The sequence below is a fragment of the Histomonas meleagridis genome, assembly GCF_020186115.1.
Source record: "Histomonas meleagridis strain 2922-C6/04-10x chromosome Unknown contig_48, whole genome shotgun sequence".
Taxonomy (NCBI): domain Eukaryota; phylum Parabasalia; order Tritrichomonadida; family Dientamoebidae; genus Histomonas; species Histomonas meleagridis.
The window spans coordinates 46,456-73,746 of NW_027150891.1; the positions used below are offsets into that span (position 1 = coordinate 46,456).

The 27,291-nt window shown below is 27.8% G+C and overlaps 7 protein-coding genes across 7 annotated transcripts; 5 read left to right on the plus strand and 2 right to left on the minus strand.

Annotated features, from left to right (window-relative positions):
* Positions 1-1,662: 1,662 nt before the first annotated feature.
* GO595_006764 (Ras-like GTP-binding protein RhoL) lies at positions 1,663-2,211 on the minus strand (the record flags this gene model as incomplete). Its single annotated transcript, XM_067920153.1, has 1 exon — positions 1,663-2,211. One exon carries the CDS (start codon positions 2,209-2,211, stop codon positions 1,663-1,665), a length of 549 nt encoding a protein of 182 aa, XP_067772984.1.
* A 378-nt stretch (positions 2,212-2,589) lies between these two features.
* GO595_006765 (RING-box protein 2) lies at positions 2,590-3,096 on the minus strand (the record flags this gene model as incomplete). Its single annotated transcript, XM_067920154.1, has 1 exon — positions 2,590-3,096. One exon carries the CDS (start codon positions 3,094-3,096, stop codon positions 2,590-2,592), a length of 507 nt encoding a protein of 168 aa, XP_067772985.1.
* A 17,728-nt stretch (positions 3,097-20,824) lies between these two features.
* On the plus strand, positions 20,825-21,304 carry GO595_006766 (uncharacterized protein; the record flags this gene model as incomplete). The annotated part of the gene is made up of 1 exon (XM_067920155.1): positions 20,825-21,304. The coding sequence occupies one exon, from the start codon at positions 20,825-20,827 to the stop codon at positions 21,302-21,304; it is 480 nt and encodes a 159-aa protein (XP_067772986.1).
* Positions 21,305-21,340: 36 nt separating this feature from the next.
* Positions 21,341-21,970, plus strand: GO595_006767 (uncharacterized protein; the record flags this gene model as incomplete). The annotated part of the gene is made up of 1 exon (XM_067920156.1): positions 21,341-21,970. One exon carries the CDS (start codon positions 21,341-21,343, stop codon positions 21,968-21,970), a length of 630 nt encoding a protein of 209 aa, XP_067772987.1.
* Positions 21,971-22,917: 947 nt separating this feature from the next.
* On the plus strand, positions 22,918-23,445 carry GO595_006768 (uncharacterized protein; the record flags this gene model as incomplete). The annotated part of the gene is made up of 1 exon (XM_067920157.1): positions 22,918-23,445. The coding sequence occupies one exon, from the start codon at positions 22,918-22,920 to the stop codon at positions 23,443-23,445; it is 528 nt and encodes a 175-aa protein (XP_067772988.1).
* Positions 23,446-23,764: 319 nt separating this feature from the next.
* On the plus strand, positions 23,765-24,940 carry GO595_006769 (uncharacterized protein; the record flags this gene model as incomplete). Its single annotated transcript, XM_067920158.1, has 1 exon — positions 23,765-24,940. One exon carries the CDS (start codon positions 23,765-23,767, stop codon positions 24,938-24,940), a length of 1,176 nt encoding a protein of 391 aa, XP_067772989.1.
* A 28-nt stretch (positions 24,941-24,968) lies between these two features.
* Positions 24,969-25,379, plus strand: GO595_006770 (uncharacterized protein; the record flags this gene model as incomplete). Its single annotated transcript, XM_067920159.1, has 1 exon — positions 24,969-25,379. The coding sequence occupies one exon, from the start codon at positions 24,969-24,971 to the stop codon at positions 25,377-25,379; it is 411 nt and encodes a 136-aa protein (XP_067772990.1).
* Between the last annotated feature and the right edge of the window lie 1,912 nt (positions 25,380-27,291).

Consider the following 27,291-nt stretch of genomic DNA (forward strand, 5'->3'; position numbering starts at 1 on the left):
ATTCATCATTAAAATATATTCAAACATTCATTGTATATTATGATTATACAGTTATTATTTATTCTAAATATTTCACATATTATTCCAATTTTTATGTTATTTATGAAAACAAAGAAACAAATAATAATAATGAAGATAAGACATATATTTATATTATTATTGGAGTTTTAATTGGAGTCATTGTTATTGTTTCGATACTTGTTATTATAATAATTCGTATTCGAAATCACAAAGGAAAAAGTTATGAAGAATCAAACGAAAGTAGTGAAATAGAAATAGAAACAAATAACATTTCAACTGAATATTTACAAAATAATATTAATGAAGAAGATCCATTTGCGAAAGATTTTAAAGAAGATAATTTTAATGTTCACATTTAATTCGAATAGCACAAAATCAATAAAATATATTTTACTTCATTAATAACATTTTATTGGTTACAAATATTTATATATATATACTTATTAAAACACATTACTTTGGTAATTCCATTAATTTCTCCACCAAATTACATATGTAATTTAACATATTTCTTTGGTATGTTGTACAGTTATTAATTTTTATATTTACAATTTTTTCATTCCATTTTATGATCCCATCGATCATTGCCTTCGCAACAATTAAGCATTCATATACTGATATCATTTTTATTGCACATAACTTATCGAATATATTCATCAATAAAATTCCATCACTCATTCTATACACAACAATTATATTCCATAATCCATCATTAGTGAATTGGATTTTTTTATCTTTTAATTTTTGATATCTAAAAATTATTGAATTTGCAGTTGTTATTACATCGTTAAAAAATTTCGACAACGGAATGTTATTTAAATCATATGAAAGAATTGGCTCTTGTTCAATTCCTTCATCCACCAACAAAAAATATTTTTCATTTTTATTATTATTATTATTATCATTAATTATATTTAATTTATATAATGATTTAAATTTTTATTTATATTTTCATTTGTTATATTTTGTTCATTTTTATTCACATTCATTAATTCTTTAAATTTCTCATTACCAATTAAATTAATTAAATTTATTATTGTTGTTAATTATTTGGAATATATTCCAAATATTGGCAATTTACTTATTCGAATTTCTTGCTTCGAAAATAAATCAAATTTATGATGCATTTATTTTCCTGTTTCTCTTGTTAAATGGTATAGCATTTAGACTTTAAAAGAAGATATTTTAATGTGTTATTTCAAGCTAAGTATTCACCTTGCTGATGTTTTTACATAGTTTTTCAGATCTAAAATGTTTAGCAAATTTGATATTAAAAAAAAATAAAAATAAAATCTGTAGTTGCATTTATAAGATAATCAACAATATCATAAATGACACTCTACCCATTGATATATTTAAAATATTTTAAAGTCTATTAAAAAATTTAAATTACCTTTAAATTGTGATTCTTGTGCGAATATGTGGAACAAATATTTGTTCAATGTTTTTTATCAAGATAAAATTTTTATGAGTCACTTTTTGAATGGAAAATAGCAGCGGTTTTGCCCTGTGGTGTTTGAGTAAACGATACAGAACTTTTGAAAACATTATTCAGTGATTGAAATGAGTCAAAAACATTTTTTGAATGTTGGAATACATATGTTTAATCAAATAATTCCAAATCACTTTCGAGTATCCTGTTTATGCAATTATGCAGCCACCACCATTTTTGCTAAGAACTGCTGCGATGGCTAAATCAAATACGTTTCCAACATTTGTGTTTGTCTTTGCTGAGCAATTAATGGTCTTGAATGCTTTGATTTGTTTCGCAACTTCATCAATTTCGGCTTGAGTTATTGCACCTTCGGCGTTTTGATTCCAAAGATCAGCTTTTGTGCCTACAAGAATTACTGCTGCTTTTGGACAATATTCTACGAGCTCAAGCTTCCACTTGTCAGTAACATTCTTTAATGTTTCTCTATTGTCAAGAGAGAAACAAACAAGTACAACATCGCATTTGGCATAGCTCATTGGGCGCAACCGATCATATTCTTCTTGACCTGCCGTATCCCAAAGATGAAGGCAATATGTTTTACCTTGGAAATTTCTCATTTCGTGATGATTTTCGAAGATTGAGGGTTCATAATCTTCAGGAAAAGGTTCACCTTTGAAAACAAGTAGCATACTTGTTTTGCCAACAGCGCCATCTCCAACGGCAACTATTCTGATTGGGATTGCGTTTTTGGACATCGGGTCTTTTTTGGAACTTTTTGTCAGTTGATTGAATTTTTGAATAGCGACAGGCCTATCGCAGGTTAATGAGTGTCACATTGAATTCTGAGTCTCCTTTCAAAAAGCAGTAAACTTTTTGAAAAAATAATTGTCTGATTTCTGCAAGTTAGATAAAAACAAAAATGACTTTGTTTTATAAATAGTTTAATATTTTTTGTTATTATAATCTCAAAAAAATGAGACTTCTTTTTTCGAGCTTCAAGTTTACTATAGAAAATCAAAAAATATAATTGCATGAATAGAAATCTGATTATGCTTTTCTTTTATTTAACAAATAAAATTTAAAAAAGAAAATGATTTAATTTCACAGTATTTTATTTTGCATTAATATAACGATCATGAATTTGTTTTGACAACCCATTCCTTGTTGCAAACAGGACAGTTACTATTGTTCGATTGTATCCACTTTGAGATACAATGAAGATGGAATACATGACTGCATTGACCTTCTTGAAGTGGACATGGTTCTGTCTTAGATTCTGCTTCACAAATGTAACATGGTGCAATGAGGTTAGAGTGGCAAATAGAGCAAGTATCTTGATTTCCTTCCCATGACACTAAGTAGACTGGTAAAAACTTGCTTATATGATATTGGATTTTTTGTTCTCCAGCTGGAGCTCCAGAAGCCCCTGGCCTTGAAACTGGAGGGCGTTGCCCTGGCGCGCCTGCTGGTCTTGCACCTGGTGCTGGTGGCCTTGCACCAGGAGCAAGTGGTCTAGCTCCAGGAGTAGGTCTTGCACCAGGAGCAGGTGGCCTTGCGCCTGGAACAGTTCTTTGTGGTGGATGAGGTGCAGGCTTTGGAGGCTGTTGTTGTTCTTGGTTTTGATTTGGTGGCTGCTCCATTTTGTGTCACTTTTTTGGGAAAGGAAGACACCTCGAACAAAATGTTCAAAGGAAATGAACAACTTAAAAAAAGGAAAACCATTATTTTTTTTTGAAAAAATATCAACTATGGGTATTATCATGGTCAATGTCCTTCTTTTTGTTATGTTTTTTTGTTTTTCCATATTTTTATTATTTATTTCCAAGAGAAATGTTATCCATAAGATTGAATCAAACATGACACGTGTTAAAAGTAATGGTTTCCTACTTGCTATATCAAATGTATTTCCGAATTACCAAATATCTATTAAAGGCGATGCAATAATCACATTCAGTACTTTGAATGAAAGCAATTTAAGTGAATCATTTGCATACTTCTCTTTTACTGCAGCAAATAAATATTATTCATTATACAAAGTCAAACTCAATAATGATCATATTCAGATTTTTAATTGGATAGATTTTAAAAACATGCAAACAATTAATATAACTTTCTTTAGCACAGGATGTAATTATGAAATTCAGAATATAAAAATTATTTTGTATTATCATGGATCAAATTCTAGAAGTTTCCAAATTTATTTCCAGTTTTTCAGCGTTATATTTTTATTCATTGTTTTTATAATTTTCATGATAAAAGTAATAAAAGAAGCAGAGTTCAAAAGGCATCAAATTGTTTCATCGTTAATGAGTTTATTTTATATTATTTCGAATTTTCCAATAAAATTTTTTTTACAAAATGATAAAATCGAATTAACGCAAACAATTATGAACATTTTACTCGAAGGATTTTATTATTTTTCACATATAATAACATTCTATTTATTGAGAAAATCATTTGGGTTTTTATTAACATTACTATTTAGTTATATTTCGATTTTTTCCATTGTGAATGATTTGATTCCATATGTCTTATTAATAGTTAAAAGGTTTTCATACAAATTTGCGGACGAAAATTATGTTCTTTCATTTTTTATGAGAGTTTCGGCTATATTTGAGTGTTCATTTATTATATTTCAAATTATAATTTTTATGAAATTATTTTTTGATGTTATTTTAAATAGCAAAAACATGAATAAAAAAATGGAAACAACTTATAAAATTAATATAATGTTTTGTTTGGCACAATTAATTATTTCGAATATGTTAAAAAAGTATAATTTTAGTGTATTTATTCAGAAAATCGCTTTAATGATATTTATAACAATGCAATTAATAATAAATTTCCCAGTAATTAAAACAGAATCTGATAAAGATACCGATTTTTTAATTAGCGATAAATCGAGTGATTCATCTGATCAATACTAAAATCAACAAGAAGCAGATTTGTAAACTTCAGAAATTATATGCATTATTCAAAATTGTGATGTTTACTCAACACGAAAATGGAGTGAATGCCAATCAAGAAAAACAATAATTTTGGTTATCGCATATAATTTATCTTTTTTTCATGAATAACATTCTTTTATAAAGTGATGTTTCTATTCTATGATTAATATTAAAATTTGTAATATCATTTTTTGAAGATTTACCATTTCATCTTTTCGAATTTTTTTGGATTTTCATTCTGACCAATTTTTTTTAGTATGTTTCTTATGGAACTCTTAAGATATTTTTGAAAGTTTTTATATTTTTAAGAAATATTCATGTAGATGAATTTCAAATTGATAGCCGGGCTCAAAAAGTTATTTCGGTTAACGGCTGATATCAGCTTCGTTAACTCCTGTTTTCTGTATTTTGTAACACGTGACCAATAGAAAATCTAATTAATCACTTTTTGATATACAATGCTTAATATTTTGTCATTTCACCTCATGTTTGACAGGAACGGTTCCTCTGAAATTTAAATCAGATAATTCAGGAGTTTACAACACATCACTTTTTCATCGTTTTCCAAATAATAAACTTTATCTTAATGTATAATTTAGATATATCAAAACCAATGTTATTTTTCTTTGGCAATATAATATTGATGATATTGTAGCATTTTTAACATGAAATATTTTACTCTTCCGTGGATCACTTCATATTTATGCGATCAAACCCATTTACCAATTGATGTTGTCTTCTCACATTGTTTTTTGCTTCATTCTGACACTTTTTAATTGTAAAAAGGTTTAAAAAAGACGATACAATGCGTTCCACGCGTTCCATTTAAGTTTTACAAGCCATATTCAAGCAAATGGACATTAGCGCAAGCGGTTAGAAAGTGCGCTTCCTTTTTAAGTGATTTATTTAAAACTTTTCCACAAGTTTTTCGACCAAATGCTTCGTTTCATGTTGATTTATACAATTTATTTCGTTAACACATTCCAAATTTTTAGCAGTGACGTTAGTTCAAACTTTTTTGAAGATCAATTATTAATTGTTCAAACACACAAAAATAAAAACTTACTTACATTTTCATTAAAAATTACTTCTACAACTCATCAACTTGGCAAAACAGTTGTATACCACAAAATTCTAATCAATTTTTTTTTACTTTTTCAATTTTTTTCCAACAGAATTTTTTCACCTCAAAATAATTCAATATATTCTAATTATGAAGAAGATGGTATTGTTTATGATAAAGATATCAGACAATTATAATATATCCGCCAGGTAAAATAAATAAATCATATTCATTACCAAAATCAATTTGTAATATTTCAGGATATTCATTTTCAAGATGTAATCAAATCGAAAATATTATACTTGATGAAAATGTTCGATATATATTTAATTATTCGATTATTAATTGTTATAATATAAAATGTCTTTATTATTTAGGAGAATTTTCACCTAATATTGAAATTAAATCATTTATTGATGTTTCTACTAATTTTATTATTGTTCCATTAATATATTTAAAGGATTCAATGAAGAATGTCAATTCTTAAAAATATTCACATTTTCATCATCGAATACATATACAAAATCAAAATCATTTTCTAATTCGAATACATTTACGAAATCATATTTAATTAATTCATCATTAACATTAATGAGTACTTTAACATATTTATATTCGATTACACAAACAATTTCATTTTATAATACACAAATAAATTCATTTACATTTTCTTTATTTAATTTAACACACACATTCATCGAAACACAATTTTTTTATTACGATTATACTATCATTGGTTATTCGACAAATTACAGTATTTATTCATACTTTTTCACATTTTTTTATACAAATGAAATTCAAAGAAACGAAAATCAAAATGTTGTTATCATTACTTTTTGCTCAATAATTGCTGCTATTATTGTTATATCTTTGCTTGTCATTTTACTCATTAAGATCAAGAATAAGAAACATCTAAGTGACGAATAAGAAGAAGAAAATTATGAGCAAAGTAATTACGAAGTACAAAGCTCATTTCAGGATAATAATTTATCATTAATTAATATGCAAGAAGATCCATTCGTTGATGATTTTAAAGAAGAGAAATTTATAAATAAATTTAGGATATTAGTTAAATATTTTTTTTTATCTGCAATAACAGCATTGTTATAAATTTAGATCTAATGAATATGATGAATGTGTCTAAGAATAAAATTTAAGTGAATGAAAATATTGTTGGAATTTTATTTAAATTATTTTTCGCCTTTATAAAAAAAAACACTTTTAACTTATTCAATAAGAACTTTTGGAATCCTTTAGATGGTACTTTAAAAAATTAGTTTTGATTGATAATGATGTATTTAAATACAAACAATGTTATAGTTTCTGTGTAATGATGTTGTTTTAAATGTTTAATTTTTTTCTCCGAATTTGACTGAGTTTGTCGTCATTTATAACTTCACAAACTATCGTCCTGTTTTTTCTTTAGAAAATCCAAAAGTGACAATGTCATACTCACAGAAATGTCACTTTTATAGAAAAGTTGGAATGAAAAAAATCGTAAATATAATCCACCAGAAAGAATTCAATGAATACTTCATTCCTGTAATAAAGTATTACTTATTACCTTATGAATTTCATGAATCGAAAATCAAGCATTTAGATCCTATTATTCAGGCTTCATTAACTTTAATGAAGTTTCCTAAACTTGATGCCAAGGAAGTCATTTCAATTTTAAACAAATGTACTTCAAATGAAAGTGTTTCAAACTCGTTATCAGTTTATTTCCAATTCAACAAAATCGATTTTGTTAATGCTTTTGTTTTAGCTAAAAGTGCGTCTGAATATCCTGGTAAAAATGCTAATGAAAATCTTGTTACAATTTCATTATTCCGATGTTTTATTGCGTTTTCATTCCGACTTAAATCACTTATAACATCCACTTTAAACAACGAAGAAATTCCAGATTTTCCACGTCAATGTTGGGAAATATCGCATTTTATCATTGCCTATCTTATGAATCTTCGCGGTGAATATTTTAATGATTTTATTCAAATTTCTGAACTTTTTATCTCATCCATTTCCAATGTCAAAACCATTCTTAACCTCGAAAAAGACAATCCCTTACGACAATTTTTGCTTACTGTTATTTTTGCTGTCATACCACATTGTCAATATCAAGTTTATCTTGATTTTGCGATTCGAGCTTTTACTGCATGGTCTGACCCACGAGATGGAGATGAGTTTTTAGTTTATTCGCATATGTTTGTCAAAAGTTTAATTCCTATAATTGAAACACTTGATCAAAAACATTTTTATCAAATATGTATATTAATTATATCATTTTTATCCAAAATCACCAAATATTCGCCCACTTTTTCCGATCGATTCTTTCAATTTGGTATTGATTGTTTTGAGCTAATGATTAATCATATGAATGAAATTGAAGAAAAAGTATTTATACCATTTTCATTAAATTTTGTTGTGTTTACTGTTTGGTTAATGAAGACTATTAATTTAGAAGAATGTATTCCACCATTACCTAAGTTAAATGAGTTAGAAATCAATTTACATTTTTGTACTAAAGAAGAATATTTTGAGAATTCTCCGAAAATGCCAATAATCAAATCATTATTATTTGATAATTCATATGTTGAATCATTTGTTACACAGTTTAAGTTATTTTTAACTGTTAACACGCAATATCATTGTACTATATTTGAACAATTTTTAAATATGTCAAATCATACTGAGAAAGAACAAATTTTAATCATTTGTATGTTATTTAATTCATTATTATTAATCCCGAAAATTGAAATATGTCCACAATTAAAACAATTATTATCATTACATTATGATAATTCTGAATTACAACCTTATTTCTATTGTTTAATGATGAGATTATTTTATAATTTATTGACGGATTCATTACAATATGCGAATTTTATATGTGAAAGTGTTTTTGATCAAATCCAAACTACAAAAGATTTATATTATTTCTTACCATTTTTACGTAATGGTATTTCTGATAATAAAACATCAGAATATATCATTGATTATATCATTAAGAATGAGATCTATAATAAAATACAAAAATATAATGAAGTTTATGATGATCATTCTATCCAATTTTATCAAATCATTTGTATTATATCACCACGGAAAATGTTTTCATCAAGTTTCTTACCTTATTTAACAAATTTAACATTAAGAGAACGATATCATAAAACATTTATTCGATGTTATGAAATTGGGTTAAATTCATTAGAAAAATATCCACTTAAATTAGTACCATTAATTAAGAACATGTTAAATATTATGAATCATTCTAAAGATTGTGAATATTTAAGAGAACCATCGACTGATTTAATATTTTATTTATTATGTCAAACACCTAATTTAACTAAAGAAGTCATTGAAAATTTACCATCCGATTTTGATAAAATTGGTTTAATTCCTTATTATACTAATGATTATTTAACTTATATATATTTAACACAATTTCTTTCCAATTTATATCAAAGTTTTCCAATCGAAATGAAACGATTTTCAAATTCAAACTTATTCCAAAACCTAAAGGAATCATTTTTATTCCCTGATAATGAAGCAGTTGTTGAATCGATTATTAACTTTGTCTTAAATAAAAGTTCTGATAATGATTACGCTACTGATGGTACAATCCAAAATCGACAAGCATTAATATTATTACTTGATATTAAAGTCGAAGATCATATTCAAAAACATATAATTAAATGTTTATGTAATTTATGTAATCAATGTTCAATTAATTCATTCGAATGTTATATGGCTGATGCAATTGGATTTCTTTTGAAGTTAATTTCAAATGATTTGTTTTTCGAAGATTGTTTAAAGTTATATAAAACTATTTCGAGTGAGTTCTTTTCGAATTATTCATTACAACAAACTTTTCGGATATTAAAACCAGATGAAAAAGGTTTAATTTATTTATATAATATAAAAATTATTGAAACGTTAAATGAATTAATTGAAAATAAAACATCAAATATTAAAATTAATTCATATTTCCATTTTAATGGTGATGATTCAGGTATTAAAGGTATTAATGTTGATAATCAAACATTTCATAATTCAAGTGCATTCTTTTATTTTCGGAAAGAGAAATTAGGAAATAATATTTCCCCAATTATGGAAATTAAAGTTAATGAAACTATTTTCCAAATATTTTTAGTTAATGATGAATTATATTTTGGGTTATCAACTAAAAATAAAAAATTAATAAAGAAAATTAAACAAAATGAATGGACACCATTAACATTAAATATTAAACATTCGAAGATTTATTTTGATAATAATACTGAAGAATTTGCTTCAATTAAATTAGAATATTTAAGTTCAGTTAAGTTATCATTTGGTTGTTCTTCAAATAATTCATTTAATGGTGACATTAGTTGTATTTCATTATATAAAGGTATTGATATTAAGAAAAGTAATTCATTATATATGCAAATATCTCCTTCGACAATTGATCAATTTGAATTTAAAGGGAAAACAGTACCAATATATAATGTTATACAAAATGTCATGAAAAATGAAGGTATATATAATTATGTATTACCATTATTCTTATTATTAAATCATACAAAAGAAAATCATGAATTATTATTTAATTCATTATTAAAATTACTGAAAAATTTGTTTAAACTTTCGGAAAATTTACAAATTTTATTCGATAAAAGTGGATGTGTACAATTAATCATTGATTTCTTTTATCATATTAAATCAAATTGTTTTAATAAATCAGTGTTAAGTTCACTTAAAGAATTATTCGATACAATACAATATCAAGAATTAAAGAAACAATTTGTTCAATATATTTGGTTAAACTTTGATTTATTTCATCAATTTCCAATTGACACGCAAATTTATTATTTCAAATCGATATTAACAAATATTATTAAAGAAAATCAAAATTTCTTTAAATTAGATTCATTAGATCAATTATTATATCAAGTTCAAAACAATGAAATTATTACTGAACCATTAATGAGTTTTCCTAATTCGATATTAAATGAAACCGAAAACAAAATTGAAGTTAATGATAATGAAGATAAACGAAAAGAATTAAATTATGTTCAATGGTCCATTTTAAGACAAATAAGTGAAAGTTGTACACAAACATCAATATTAATTACATTAATGAATATAATTTGTAATCATTCAGATAATGAAATACGAATTTTAGCAGCACAATTATTTGAACATATATGTGAAACTAATAAAACTACAGTATCTGCATTTTTATCAATCCATAAATTATCAGATATAATCAACATGTTAGAAACTAATAATCAATCGATTCAAATCCATTGTTTAATTATTCTTTATTTATTAAGTAAGTTCCAACGTAATGGTTTAATCGAAGCAATTCTTGAATATATACATTATATTAAAGAAGCACCTTCATTAAATTTAATATATACAACATATTCAATTATGTATGATTCATTAAATAAATATACAGAAAAAATAGAAAATGTACAATATCCCGAATTCTTACCATTGTTTTCTTATATGTCTTATTTGTTTGGCCTTAATGATGAACAAGTAATTCAATATTCGAAACGAATCGAATTTGATTTCATCGAATTTACTGGGAATTATGATAAATTCTTTCATATTTCTTCATGGCCTTATTTTATATTATTGTTCTTTAGTTGTCAAGCACAAAGTTTAACAACAGAAACTTATGTTCATGAATTAACACGAATTATTTTTTATTTTGATGAAAAAAATGATGAGAAAAACATTTTACATTTGATTAATTTCATGCAAAGTTTATTCTTAGTTAGTCCTTATAATTATCAACAATTAATTGATGATATCTTTTTAAATATTATTGAGTTAAAGCCTACTCCATTAATAATGCGTTTATATTTACAAAACTTATTTTATCAAATTGATTCTGATAATATTAATTGTACTTCATTATTAACACCGAAAATGATATTTGAATATAAAGATCAAAATATACTTGAAACTGAATTAAAGTTTAAAAATAGGAATATATCATTAACGATATTACCAGGTGCATTATTAAACTTATTAATGAATAATAATGTTATTAGTATTAATCAAGATCAAGAAATCAAAATAACGAATGGAATCAAAAGTAATATTTCACGGATTAATCAAATGTTAATGAATAATGACATTGATTTATTAAATGAAATTATTGGATATGTAAATACATATCAAAATGAAATGTTACCAATATATATAGAAAACATTGAAAACATTTCGAATTATTTCACAATGAAAACTAATAAATCAAGTCTTCCAACATTAAATGGATTAGAAATGTTTACAAATGTCGCAAGATTACAAAATAATTTGTCGAAAAAACATAACCATAAATTATCTATTTCATTCTTAAGAGATTTATCAGTGAATGGAGGATTTTGGTGGAATCAAAATGAATCAATTAAATGGAAGGCTTCTACAAGAATTGATTCTTATGGTCATAACTTTATCATGAAAATTAATCGTAACTTCGATCAACATCTTAAAGCTTCTGCATTACGTGATTCAACTGATTTTTCAAATACAAATGAAACAGAACAAATTATTTCATTCAAACGTTTACTCGATAAAAATCAATTAAATGTTTCGACAATTAATAATTTACCTAAATCTAAATCAGGGATTTCATTCCGTTGCGTTTATCGAACTTTAACTTTCCAATATGAAGGTTCGATTAGAGTTACTTCCGATTTAATCATTTTCGATGGTGTTAAATCAGCTGATAGCTTTTGTACGCCTATAAATAATGATCGAAAAGAAACAAAATATTTCGAATTAAAAACAAATCAAATAGATTTTGTTTTTATTCGAAATTATCTTCATGAAGATGTTGCATGTGAAATATTTACTTATACAAATCAATCATATTTATTTAACTTTGTTTCTGCGTCTAAAAGAATTGAATTCTTTAATTCAATCAAACAAACTAAGTCAAAAACAAAATCTAAGAACTTTTTCATGAGGTCCTTACAAAAAGCTTGTAATGGCATAGTTCAAACTTTACCTTCTTCAGAACTCATCAAGAAAATCAAGTTGACTGAAATTTGGAAGACAGGAAAAATTAGTAACTTCTCTTATTTGTTTTGTTTAAATACTTTAGCAGGTAGAAGCTTACATGATGTTAGTCAATACCCTGTTTATCCTTGGATAATCAAAGATTATTTGTCAGAAAAAGTGGACTTAAATAACCCAGAAATTTACAGAGATTTATCCAAGCCGATAGGAACGTTAAACAAACCAAGACTTGAAGGAATCATTGAAAATTTGAAAGAATTGGATGACCCCAGTGAACGATGCCTCTATCGTACCCACTTTTCAAGCGCGGCGACCGTTATCGGCTATTTAATAAGACTTGAACCGTTTTCTACAATGCATATTAAATTACAAGATGGTAAATATGATGCAGCTGATCGAATCTTTCATTCGATTTATTCGGCTTGGGATTCAGTCACCTCTGAAATTCCTGACTTTAGAGAGTTAATTCCCGAATTCTTTTGTCAACCTCATTTTTTATCTAATGAAAATCAATTTGATCTTGGCTCGAGACATAATGGTAGACGTGTATCAGATGTAGAATTACCAAATTGGAGTAAAACGCCACACACATTCATACAAATACATCGGCAAGCATTAGAAAGTGAATATGTTAAATCGCATTTACATTTATGGATCGACTTAATTTTCGGTTATGCACAAAATTCATTTGAACATAAGAACGTATTCCATCCATTCTCTTATTCTAGTTGTATTACCCCCGAATTATTAAATGATCCAGCCAAATATATTTTAGCGAAACATTATTGCTTAAACTTTGGGGTCACCCCGTTTCAGTTATTTGGGGCACCCCATCCTCAACATGACCCGCCCCAGTCTATCGTTTCACATTTCAATTATAATTCAATTGTCATTCCTAATTGTAATATATTATATTTTTCAAATCAAATATTAATCAATGATTCATCAAGTGTCTATAACTTAATTCAAAAGTATGAACCACCAATACAATTAACAATACATTTAACAAATGGGATGAAAGTACATGTCGGAAATAATCGGTTAATAATGTTACAAAAAGATGGGGCAACAGCGACAATATATAACATTCTAAACTCTATCATTGTTGGCGAAATATTCATTGAAGCAATGATCTTTTGTTTGGAGCTATTTAACGACATGATATTTATTGGCGGGAGCGACTGCATGATCTATGTGTACTCATTAAATGATGTTAAACTTATTGAGAAAATTGTATATCATTCTTCGCCAATCATATCATTAAGTTATAATCCTTCTTTAGATTTAATGGTATCAATTGATGATCATCATAATGTGTTTATGAGTTCGATAATTGCGCATAAGTTTATATATTCATTTAACTTGAATTGTAATGTGAAAGATAACCATTACATTAATATAATGGAAATCGGTATTATTATAATTTCGTCTGGTTCGACAATTAAATTCTTCGATTTGTGCGGAGAAGAATTGAAAACTTTCGACTTCAAGTCAAAAATTCATTGCGTCAAATCTTTGGTTAATAAAAATAATAAGGGATTCTGCGTGGTGACGGCGGAGGACGAAATCGGTGCAAAACTTTCAGTAATCGATTGTACTGACTTCGAAATGACATTGGAATATAAGGATAAGTTCTTGGTCGATTTCGTCGATTTGTTGCCAAAGCCACAATGCGCTGTGGTGATCGAGAAAAATGAGGATAACATTGCGTTCAAAATGATAGAGTTTTGATATGTTTTTGATGGTAAATAAAGGATTTTGTTTATAATTTTGATACTTTTTTTAAATATTTACTTTTAGAGGGATTATTGAATTTGTAATAATTTGATTGATTTTATGATGATATATATATAGCGAAAAATTAAATAAAAAGTTATGATGATTTATTAAAACTCAAAATTATGCAATATTTGTTCAACAATAATTTTAGGTTAAGGATAGCAATGGTAGGAGATTACAAAAATACCCTAGTTTCCAAATTTCGACTGTATAATCTTTCGAAATTCGATCTGATTTCGACCATACTTTTTCTGGAATTTTGGATTATTTCCTATATAGTAATGTTGCATATTAGATGTGTTTATTTTCTGGACTATTATCCTTTATCATTTTTATTAAAAATTTTGAGAAAAAGTGAAAATATATGAAAAAATCAACTTATTCAATAATAAATCGAGTGCAACTTTTTATATGAAGTGGCGGTGGTCTTTATGAATAAAAATATATGATTTGTTATTTAAAAAAATGTGGGTGTTTAATGAAAATATTTTTTGCATAAATTTTTATGAATGATTGAAATTTTAGTGAAGTGAAAAATATAATGTGAAGTGATTTTTTCTTAATGAATTTTTGAGTGTCTATTTCATGGTTGAAATTTCTTAAGTTAACTGATATCACCGCTATTGTTTCCTTAATATTATCATAATATTCATGCATACATTAGAGCATATTTTGCTTTGTTTTTGTATCACTTTTGGAAAATGGAATTTGGTGGTATTCAGAACAATTTACAAGAATATTTTTTGAAGTACTACATTATAACTTATTTTCAAATAAATTCTTTATATCAAATATTGTTTCTTCATTAATTAAGGGATATTTCCTATTTATCTTTAATCTTTGAGAATCTTCGATAAAACATATCTTATCCATTTATACTTTGGATTGTTGCTTTCCTCTGGGGTGATGGAGAAAAATGAATTTTTGAGCATATATGATCTGGGTTTATAGGTTGAATGTAATGAACAAAGGCATAATTTTCTATTTGATTTTAATTTATCATACAAAAATTCATCCATTGTTGTGCATTTTTGCAGAAATATTGATAAAAATTTTCAATATTTTGTGAGACTTCTTTTTTAAATCCAATAATTTCATAATCTTTTTAAATCAATATCTTCATTTCTCACTATATTTGGAACACATTCGACACTTTTAGCTTCATAAAGTCGTCAAAAAAAATGTGCTTGTCTTTCTGCTTTGATACGATTTTGTCTTTCTCTCTCTAAATTCAAGGCTTGTCTTGATTTTTCATTATAAAAAATATAAATTATGTAAACGATAAATTTTCTTAGAATTTCAATGGCATCTAATGAAATACAACTAAATGCATTCGAATCAGTGATGTTCTGTGAAGTATTCAATTTATTTTTTTAAAGAAACATTAAAAAAAAATTGCACATAAAAAAAATTTACTCCAAATTATCAGCCAGGCCTGATTAAATATAAATTAATTTTAAACTTTATAGTTAGTCGGGTCCCATTATAAAATTATTGCAGAATTTTTTATTATCATCAAAAAAATGAGACAAAAGTATCCATTTCTTTTTAAAAAAATTCAAAAAATATCATCTTCGATCAAAAATGTATATAATTAAAAAACCATATATGTGGAAAGAAAGCAAATTGATCATAAATTATTTTACACATATAAAATTCACGATGTTTTTATTTCTGACATTATTTTCAAATTATTATTTTGAATAATTAAGGTTAATTTTCTACAAGCGATACATTCGTGAAACAAAATGAAACATTTTTAATTAAAAAAATTTTTATTTAAAATCATCATCACATAAGGAAAAAAAATAAACTGATTTTTTAAAACTTTTTGATATTCAAAATATAAATATTTTAATAAATAATTATAAATATATATATATATATATATATATATATATACCCTGATGTCTTTCCAATTCGCGATTTTTACGACCGTTTATAGTATTCAAAAAATAGTAAACGGCCTAGTGTGGCCACTATGCACAGCAATATATTCCCATGAAAACCCCATAAAGACTACACGAATTACAAAAAAAGGCCAATGCTCGAATGTGTTATAACTCAAATATCAAGAGGATACCCAAGAATTTCTAAGATTGCACAAACAAGTAAAATTCCTGATTCCACACTAAGATCCTGGAAAGATAAATTAAAGCATAATCCTGCTTGGAGACCATGGAATAATGATCATGGAAGTGGTCATAGGATATTTACAAACATAGAAGAACAATCAATTGAGGATTTTATTGTCAGTTGTTCTTTACAACCAGGTTTTGTATTTACCAATGAAGACTTTATAATAATCGCTATGAATGCATATCTAACAAAATATCAAGATATTACTAATTTTAAAGGAACGAAAGATTTTTTAGTTTCACACCAATTAATCGCAAATTTTTAGAAGAGAATATTCTTTCTTCTTATAGAGTTTTACATCCTAAAAGGAGACCAAATGTGACTGATAAAGAAAAATCTAATTGGATCGATACAATACAAAACCTTCTTATATCTGTTGATCATAGTAGAATTGTCAATGTGAATGAAACATGCTGGAAGTGTTTTCCAAATGGTATGGTAACTTGGGCAGAAAAAGGATCTGATGGAATATCGATCAACTTAAATTCTTCACCGAAGGCATCGATAACTGTCCTGGCGAGCATACGTTCAGATGGAACCAAAATTCCCCTTTACTTTATAGCAAAAGGAAAGACTGATCTTGTAGAAACAACACAAATTGGTGATGTTTCACCTCACATGTCCACCCACTCAGAAAACAGATGGACCACTGAGGAAACGTTTTATGAGTATTTACTGTTCCTCCGGCAACACTTCAATGACGAAGATCCTATACATTTGTTACTTGACTCATATAAAGCCCACAAATGTCAATCAATTAACACACACACACACAGCGCTATGTGAGCTTCGTGCTACGCACTCGCTCCCACTCGCGCTACATAAACTAAAGGATGAACGGCTAAAATCGATTGAATTCTCATAAATCGGTTGGTTTTGATTGAAAGTAATAAAATATATTTAAATTCATGATGACATTTATATTTAAAATGTGTGAGGCATTAATCCGGCTGAGTTGTTGTTAATCCTATGTGGATTTTAGTGTTTTGTTGTTAATCCTATGCTACCTGATAACTTGATATACCAGGTAGTTACCAGGTAATATTACGATTAGCTAAAGGAAATTTAATATTGTTATGTGAGTTTCTCAAATCTTGTGAAATGACGTGAAAATCGTGAGTTTACGGGAGCTGCTAACTATAACGGATGAGTTGTAAATTCTATGTCGAATGTTGTGTTTTGATGTTAATCCTATGTGGATTTTAGTGTTTTGTTGTTAATCCTATGCTACCTGATAACTTGATATACCAGGTAGTTACCAGGTAATATTGCGATTAGCTAAAGGAAATTTAATATTGTTATGTGAGTTTCTCAAATCTTGTGAAATGACGTGAAAATCGTGAGTTTACGGGAGCTGCTAACTATAACGGATGAGTTGTAAATTCTATGTCGAATGTTGTGTTTTGATGTTAATCCTATGTGGATTTTAGTATTTTGATGTTAATTCTATGCTACCTGATAACTTGATATACCAGGTAGTTACCAGGTAATATTGCGATTAGCTAAAGGAAATTTAATATTGTTATGTGAGTTTCTCAAATCTTGTGAAATGACGTGAAAATCGTGAGTTTACGGGAGTAAATGACAAAAATAAACTTTAATAAAAGCCTTAAATCTTCTGATAATATGTAGTTTTCTTATTTCTTGATACAGTAATAATTTTTTTTAAATTATCTTTTACATTTTTCAATTTTCCAAATCCTATTGTTGAAACGTTAGTGTTAAAATAATTATTATACATTGAGCATAATTCTTTTACTTCAATTTTATTTTCCGGAAGAGTTTTTAAGAAATTCTCAAACGTTGGTTTTGAATCTTGAATTACAATTACTGAATTATTATCTATATCTTCCTCAACCTCTTCAACTAATGGATCCGTTGGTTTTTGTTTATCTTCATAATTTAATGCTCCGGCAAATGATTTAGTTGCTATTAAATCTTCTTTGAGATAATTAACTCTTTCCTTAAATTCTTCGTTCAAAAGTTCAGGAAGATTTTCTGTGAGTGATTCATTTAAACGAAACATTAAAGTTTCAGCATATGTTTTTACTAATTTTGAATTCGACATTTCATGAGCGTCAGGAATAATGTCTATTTGTTTTTTGATGTAATTTGATATAAACATATACATAATATCAATTAATCTATTGAATTTATTTTTCAGTACTGTTTCAATTAGCATAAATTCAGAAGTTTTATTATTTTTTACCGTAAATGTAATTGTAGTTAAAGCATTAATTAATTTTTGTGAAAATTTATCAAGAATTTGCATCGCTCGCTTTCCATTCTTGTTTATATAAACGCTTTCAATTGTTTTGGAATAATCTTTATCCTTCGGACAAATGTTTTTGACTTTATTTACGAACAATTCGAAATACTCATCAATTAAATCTTGATGGTAATAATTAACGGTTTGGTTTATGTATTCTGTCAAATTGTCAATGACGTTTTGATTACAACGAGGATATTTTTCTAATTTCTTTCTTTCTTGAATTAAAAATTTCTGGAAGTTTTCAGCTTTTTTCATGTCATTTAAAACAAGTTGATATTCTTCTTGAGCTTGTTTTTTATATTGTTCTTTGATCATATCTTCAGTTATAAATTCGTTTTCAGGCTTTAGCCATTTCTCCGGGATGTGATGCATATTATATTCTATCTCATCTAAAATCTTATCATAATCTTCCTTCGTGTGTTCTTTCTTTAAATAATAAGTTCTTTTTACTTCTTCTTTATGCTCAGCAACATATTTATTAATTTTGCCGTCAATGTATTTTTGAATTTGTTCTTCGGTTTTATAAGTAACAATACATGTTTTTGGATCTTTTGTGCATGTAAAATTAACAATGCTCATGTTCGCTTCTTTTTATACTTGTTAAAAAAATAAAAAACTACTTTAAAATTAATCTTAATTTCATTTTGGCATTTACTGCTGCAAACTCTTGATTTTCAAGTGATTTCGCATGAACGGAGAAACTCACAAAACAATTTTGAATTTCCTTTAGCTAATCGCAATATTACCTGGTAACTACCTGGTATATCAAGTTATCAGGTAGCATTAGAAAATTCTTCGGTCAATTAATCGTTAGCAGCAGCAGTAAACATGCAAAATTCAGCTCAAATCGCTAAGTTGAAAATTGATGATTGCCAGAAACTGCCATTTATGAAAACTCTTTCTCCAAAATTATTTTGTTAGGTTAGTTAGTTAGTTAGTTTGTCATGTATAAAAATAAATATTAATATCATTTATGTTTAGCAAAAAATTCTTTTTCAATTTCTGATTGTTTATGAGGAGTATTGCCTCGGAGAAATGAAGCAGGAATTTCATCTTGATATGAACGTTGCCCAGGAACGGTAAAAAGTACTTTATACTTATTTGTTTTAGGATTAAATGATAAAATTTTCTCAACAGAACCAACCCATTTACCAGGAATAGTTGACGCCCATTTAATATTATTTGGTTTATTCTTACCAATCGGTATTAGTTTGTATCTTGGTTTAGTAATTACTGTTCCGTCTTGAGCAATTAAAACGTATATGTTTCCTTTCCGTTCATCAATTTTATAACATTCACGGCTGATTTGAAATCTTTTTTTAGTTATGCCATTATGACGCGGTAATATATAGCGTACAAAAGAGCCAACAGGAAGAATTAAATTCTTAATACATTTTTGTTTTTCAGAAGATTCTAAACATTTAAATATATATTCTTTTTCTAAATCTTTATTATCAAACATTTCTTTTGGAGAACAACCGATGGCTGAATGGTAAGTATTATTATAAATATTCAGAAACTTTTTTCATTCTTTCTGGAGTAATGAACGTATATTTTTCATCATGTGATTGATGTTTAGATTTTTCCGTTGGAGTATTCATATCTCTTATTGTTCGCATGAATCTATCAATAATGCCTAAAGACGAATGGTTTTTGTCTGATATAGTATGAACGGCAACTTTATTTTTAGAAAGAAGTTTTAAATTATTTTTTTCAATAAATGCTGGTTCTTCATCTGACGTTAATTTTACAGGATGGAATTTGACAATGAATTGTTTTAATGTTTCATGAACAGCAGACGCTGATTTTGACATCAACGGTAAACAGTAAACGTATCTATTATTTGTGCCAATAAACACGTGCCAATAACGAGGATTTTTATTTTTTCCATTATCATATAAATCATGAAACCAACAATTTGGAACAGTTGAAAATATTTTTATCATATAAGGTTTTATATCTTTTGTTTTAATAAATTTATCCTTCAATCTCCTTGATATTACTTTTTTAATTATCTTTTCACTAACATTTGGAAATTTATTTTGCACGTGTTTTTTAACGTGACTGTAAGTTTTAAAATGTGTTTTGTCAATTTCTTTATTGATGTTTTGACTCATTTAAGAGTTATTAAAACGTTTTTTTAATTATATTAAATGGGATTAGGTCGTATATTCGGTGGAATAAGAAAATTTATTCAAAATGCAGGACGACTTGTAAGAAAAGTTATTGATAAAGGAAAGAGAATTTACGGTAAGGTCTCGCCAATAATCAGTCGAGGAATTGAATTTGGCAAAAAGATTCCAGGAATAATTGATACAGTAAGAAAGCGTAAAGGAGATATAACAGATAAAATAGATAAAATAGTTGATGCCGTACCTGACGGTAAGATTAAAGACAAAATAAGACAAGCAGTTGAAAAAGGCAAAGAAGTAGCCGATAGAGTAATCGATACAGGTCAAAAGATTTCGGATAAAACTCAACCTTGGATTCAAGCAGGAGGAAAAATTTATGGTCAGTTAACAAAACCAAAATATACCGGTGATGTGATACTTGGAGGAAGAAGATATGGTGCCGGTCAACCTCGACCCGCAGTGATGCCTTATGCTCCGGGAGATACTAAGTTTGCATCTTAAAATGAAATGAATTTTTCATTTTTTTATATTTAATAAATGACTGATACAGAGAATGAAGTTTTGAGTCACGAAACTGAAACAGAAATTGTTTTGGATGATGAAAACGAAAATGTTGATGAAGAAAAAACATCTGATGTTAAGATAACAAAGAAAGCAGTCTCGCCGAGGCTCGATCCTTCCAAAAGGTCGGTAAAAGATTTAACACAAGAAGAAAAAGAAATTATAATTGCTAATGCTAAAAAAGGAATTGAAAATGAATTCTTTGACGTCAAATTTTTCAAGAACGGTAACGCTAGAGTTATAGCAAAGAAATCAAAAACTCCAACGGTAAGTCAAAAAGTAATTAAAAACAACAACGACGGTAAAGTTTATTTATCAAACGATCAATTATTAATGGAGCATATAATTGAATTAAATTCAAGATTAGATAAATTAACAGGTAAGCATAAAAAGCTTAAGAAGAAATACAGAAGTTTAAAGAATGACATTTATATTGACTCAGAAGAAATTCCAACAGTTGAACAAACAAAGAATGAAGAACAAAATGAAGAACAAGAACAAAAGGAAGTTATATTTTCGTCCGAAGCTCAAGTTTCTGAACCTCAAGAACAAATTTATAACGTGCCGGTACAACGCGGATGGAGAGCAAGAGTTCAATATTTATAAATCAATATTTTTATTTTTATAAAATGACAAAGAAAGCAGTCAAACGTAGAATTAGAAAAACAAAGAAAAATGTTAAACGTGGATTAAGGCATTTGCTATCGCAAAGTTCGCACGCGAATCGACTAATTACTCAAGCACCAACAATTAACCCAAACGCTAGTGTTAGATCAAATATTCTTCCCTTACCGCAAAATCAAAATAGTAGTTCTGCTAGGTCACAAATGATGGCAAATTTACAAAATCCATTTCTTCCTGTTGCTTTATCACAAACTCCACAAAATATTAATCTTGACGCAATACATAATATGAGAAATCAAAACGATGTTCGTCAACAACAAATTAATGATACGCGAAGAGAGAAACAAGATGAATTAGCAAGAAAAAAGAATTTGGATGAACAAGAAAGAAATATGAAAAAAAGCAACAAAAGCTGCTGAGGCAAAGTATAACGAAGAAAAGCAAAAACGTGAAATGGCAGAAAGAGAGATTGAACGTCAGCATGAATTAGCAAACAAAGCTCAACAAGAAACTGAACGTTACGCAAAAGCTTTGGCAGAACTTAAAAAAACTCAGTATAGAGGCGACATTGATTTATTAAAAGATCAAAACGCAACAATTCAAGCTCAATTAGCTGAAGCAAAAATGCTTACTATTGAACGCCAACATGAAATAGAAGCTAATGAACAAATGCGAATTAAAAGTAGCTTGCAACGTGAGTTAGAAAAAGTAAAGAATGAAAATGAAACTTTACAGAAAGTTTTAAAATCAGAAGATTATAAGAATGCAAATGAAATGCGAGCACAGACACAATATGAATTAGAAAGAGCACGTTATGAAAATGAACTATTAAAAGCTCAAAATGAAGCTAAAATAAAATTTGAACAAGAAAGAATTAAAAGAATAACAGCATTAACTCCGAGCAATATCAGGCGTTAGATAATCAATACATGGAAAGCATTAATGGTTTATATCAACAACAACTTGCTGAAGAAGAAAAACAACGACCTGGATTAAGAGCAAGAGCAAGATTTGAAAGATTGAAAGAAGCGGAAATTGAGCAACAACGAAAAACAGTTGATGAAGAAATTAAAGCTCAAGAATTAGGAGCATATCAAACAGCCGTAGGACCAAAACCAGAAATAAGCAAGACGCATAAAGAATCGATTGTTAAGAACGCTAAGAAAAAAGTTCAAACGAAGGAACGTGAAAAAGAAATCAAAAGAAGAGAGGAATTACAAGCAACCGAAGAAAATAAAATAGCTCTTGATGCTGAATTAGAATATTTAAATTCTGCCGAACATAAAGCACAAATACAGAAAAATACAAATTTGAAAATAGCAACGTTACAAAATCAAAGAAGAGCTCAAGATGTTGAGTTAGCGAATGAGTATACAAAAAAGCAATGGAAAGTCAAGCACAAATTGAAATACAACAACAAATGTTTAGCGGTAATCTATCACCGACAAGAAAATTAGCAATAACAAATCAATTACAATCAGATATTGCACAACAAGTCGTAAATCAAAATAATCAAAGAATACAACTTGAATATAATATTGATGCTTTGATTAATTCAATTGGAGATGATAGATTTAATCAATTTTTAGCAGAAAATCAACATAAATATGCTGGATTTACTAGAACAAATAAGAGTCAATTAGCACCTGATTTACTACTTCAATTTTATAATGATTTAAGAACTTTTTCTAATAGAAGATTGTTACCATTAACAAATACAGTAACGATTGAAGACTTAGATTCTAATTGATGTTTTGATTTTTTTATCACTATAAAATGTTTGCACCACAAAATCAACAACCAAATGTTATTGATGCAATGACTGGAAACCTTCAAGATTGGTATAATGAAGTTGATGAAGCAGTTAAAGCTTCTGAAATCATTCCAGGCAATTATGAATACACGACAGCTACTTCTTACGGCAATGTTGGAGATATAAACGAAGGAGATACAACATACGTTGACATTTTCACGGATAGATTTAAGATTATTGGTTTAGATAATTCATATATTACTTTAGAACAAGAAGTACCAATTACCGTTCCGTCACAATCAAATCTTTTGTTTAAAGAATATTATGTCGGTTATAAATGTTCATGCGATGCTATAGATCAATACAGAATTTATTCAAACACAGATAAAATTCAAGACGTTCATAACGCAAGGTATGAATGGTTCATGCTTTCTAATTCTCTGTCGGATGAAGCTAAAGCCGGTAATGATTGTTTCGCAACTATTGATAAAATCAGAGCTCATGATTCAATGGTTCCTGGCGTTTACTGTGACTTTAGCGCTATTACCTCAGCAAAAGAAGTTATAGTTAAGATTCCATTAAGAATTCCAATAAGTTATTTCTTAATGTTATTTAATATGCGATATTATCCTAACTGGAGCGGCAAGCTTTCAATCGAACTGATGCCTTCATATCAAAATATTGTTATTGCTCCTGTATGCGATCATGAATCATTAGTTGCTGCAAAAGCTGTAGTTGAAGGAGATTATTTATGCGACCTTGGATTTAGAAATGTTAATGAATCAGTAAAGAGCAACATTAAAGCAACAGCAGGAAGCGGTTCAACAACTTACGCAACAATGGATGCTCCTCAAAAATTTGTTTGCAATAGCCAAGTAACAAAAGATGTTAAAATTAAGCTTGCAACATATCTTTTGAAAATGGATGTGTTTAATGCTCTTGCTGCAAAATATATTCAAGTTCCGATGCTATTTCCAATTCACGTTTGTCAAGTAAGAGATTTCACACAACCACTCGGAAGTAATTCAACAAGTGCTCCAACATCATTTAACACAGCAGCAACAATAGGACTTAAACATTGTGATACTATGTTTACTGTATTCAGACAAAGTCAATATTCACGTACATGCTTCTTGAATCCACAAATAAGATATAGTTTTAATATTGACGGTAAAAATCTATCCGAGAGAAGCATATGAAACCGTTGATGACCCAAGAAATCTTAATATGTTACTTGATGCTGTGAATCTTAATGGAAGTCTTTTGAGTTCATTAGCAAAAGATATTAAAACGTCAGTTCAACCGTATTATTACAAGAACACATATAATGCTTCAGGCGTTAATACTCAAACAAGAGCTTGGCATGGTAAAGATAATTCTAATTTCTTCATAGGATTACCGTTCGCTGAGGGAGAAGATTTTATGGGTGGAATATCAACAACTGGGACGGTACAGATTGAATTATTTGGCGATCGTTTGGCAAATACCGCAATGAAAAATGTAAACTTTATCGCACCGACTGGAATTTATTTTGAAGATGCACTGTTGAAAGTTCGAGCAATGAAGCCTGACGGTAGAAGTCAAATTGAAATTACCAACGCATCAATCGAGCAGATAATTGCCGGAGGAGCAAGATAAAAATATTATTGATTTATAAAATATTGTTTCGCTCCGAAGGAGCTCAGGCTCAGAGAGCCGTTCCGAATCTTAAGATTTTTTTATTTTTGTCAAAATTATTTGGTAATTCGTCTTCACCTTCAGCAACTGTAATTTCACAATTGCCTGGATTCCACATTAATATGAATCTTCCTTTTGCTGTATTTGGCATTGGCTCGTAAATCTTAACATTAATTCCACAATAGACATTATATAATGATTCCAAACCGAAACGTTTCGCTCTTTTAAACATTTCAGGACGTACAGCAATTACATATTTATATATTACGCAATCATTAATGTAGAAATAAATATTTTCTATAAACGGTAATTGTTTTGTTGTTATCTTTTTTGTAAGTTTTAGATGTTTGATGTAATCGAAAATATTTAATGGAATCAGAGATTCTTCCATTTAATAACAGTAAAAATAAATTTTTATCACTTATAAAAAATGTCAGTTCCTAAAAGTAGTGTTTTATCCTGCAATCGAGGATTTCTTGCAAGAGTTGGAACTAATATAAATTCTCCGAAACAAAGTCAAAGTCAAAACGTTAATGTTGTGGTAAAAGGAGTATCAAATCCTTATGAAAATGTAGCGGTTTATCCTAATGTTAATGCAACAGAAAATAATCCTGATGTCAAAGAACGCTCAGTTGAAACCGCTAATGAAACTTTAACTAATCTTGAGCAAATAATTCACGACAAAGATTTATTAATCCAAGCGTTAGTGTTATGTTTAGATATTGTAGAAAATAATCCTTTAATAGTTAATAAATATGTAATTGCCGAGGAAGAAGAGTTAGTTAAACTTGTTCAATTATTATGTGATACTCAAGAAGTTGAGTTAGTGAAGGCGGACACCGACGCCGGATGTTGCAAAAGCTCAACGTTAGATTATGTATCAAAAATATATGTAAAGAAAGACGGTAATACTTATAATTTGAAATATAATTACTCTGACGTCTGTGAATTCTTAAGCGAAAGAAAAATATCAACAAAATTTGTTAAGTCATCAGGAAAAATAAGTTATAAATAAATTCAGTCGAAACCATAAATTCTTTTTAATTTTTGCATAATAAATCTGAACTTGTTTATTATTAATATCGCGTGCATAAACTAAAGCATAACCGCGCTTATCATAGCAAATGTTCAATTTTCTGAACTGCAAACCGTTCCAAAAGTAAAACGAATCTGTTTCATTGTCATAGTAATAATCCTCAAATAGATAATTGTTATACTCTCTAACTTCAATTGAATCTTCGTTAATTTCATCAAAATATTCATAATCTTTCCCAAGGTATGATGATTTATTTGAATTATTTTCTGATGAAGAAACCCAGCGGAGATTATTAATGCGAAAATCTGTTCTGTCATGATTAATATGATCTATAAAAGGTTTATTTTCAGGATTTGGTATAAATTGTTCTGCTATTATTCTATGTTTAAGATATTTTCTGCCGTTTAAGCGACATTGAACGTATCCGCCTCGTGTTTCATCGACATGTTCGCTAATGATTCTTTTATTTGATTTTCTTCTTATTTGAAACGGAAATTCTGTGAATATTTGATAATCAGCATCTGCAACACAATCAATCCAACTCATTCTATTTTATAGAAAATAAAAAAATAAATTTTTTTAAAATTAGCTTTAATTTTTTATTTTTGCAAAATCAGCCGAAAAATAAATTTTTTTTAGTTCATACTTATCAATTTCTTTATTGGATCACTTGAATTTTCACAGTATTGTTTTATTTTTGGCGTGCAGTGATAGTAATAACTTCCGTCTTCATGCTTACCGATAAAATTTTCGGGAGATTTAAAATACACTTCAGTGAAAAACGTGCTCAATCTTGAACTTACCGAGTTCATTACCAATAAATCCTTTATCTTTTAG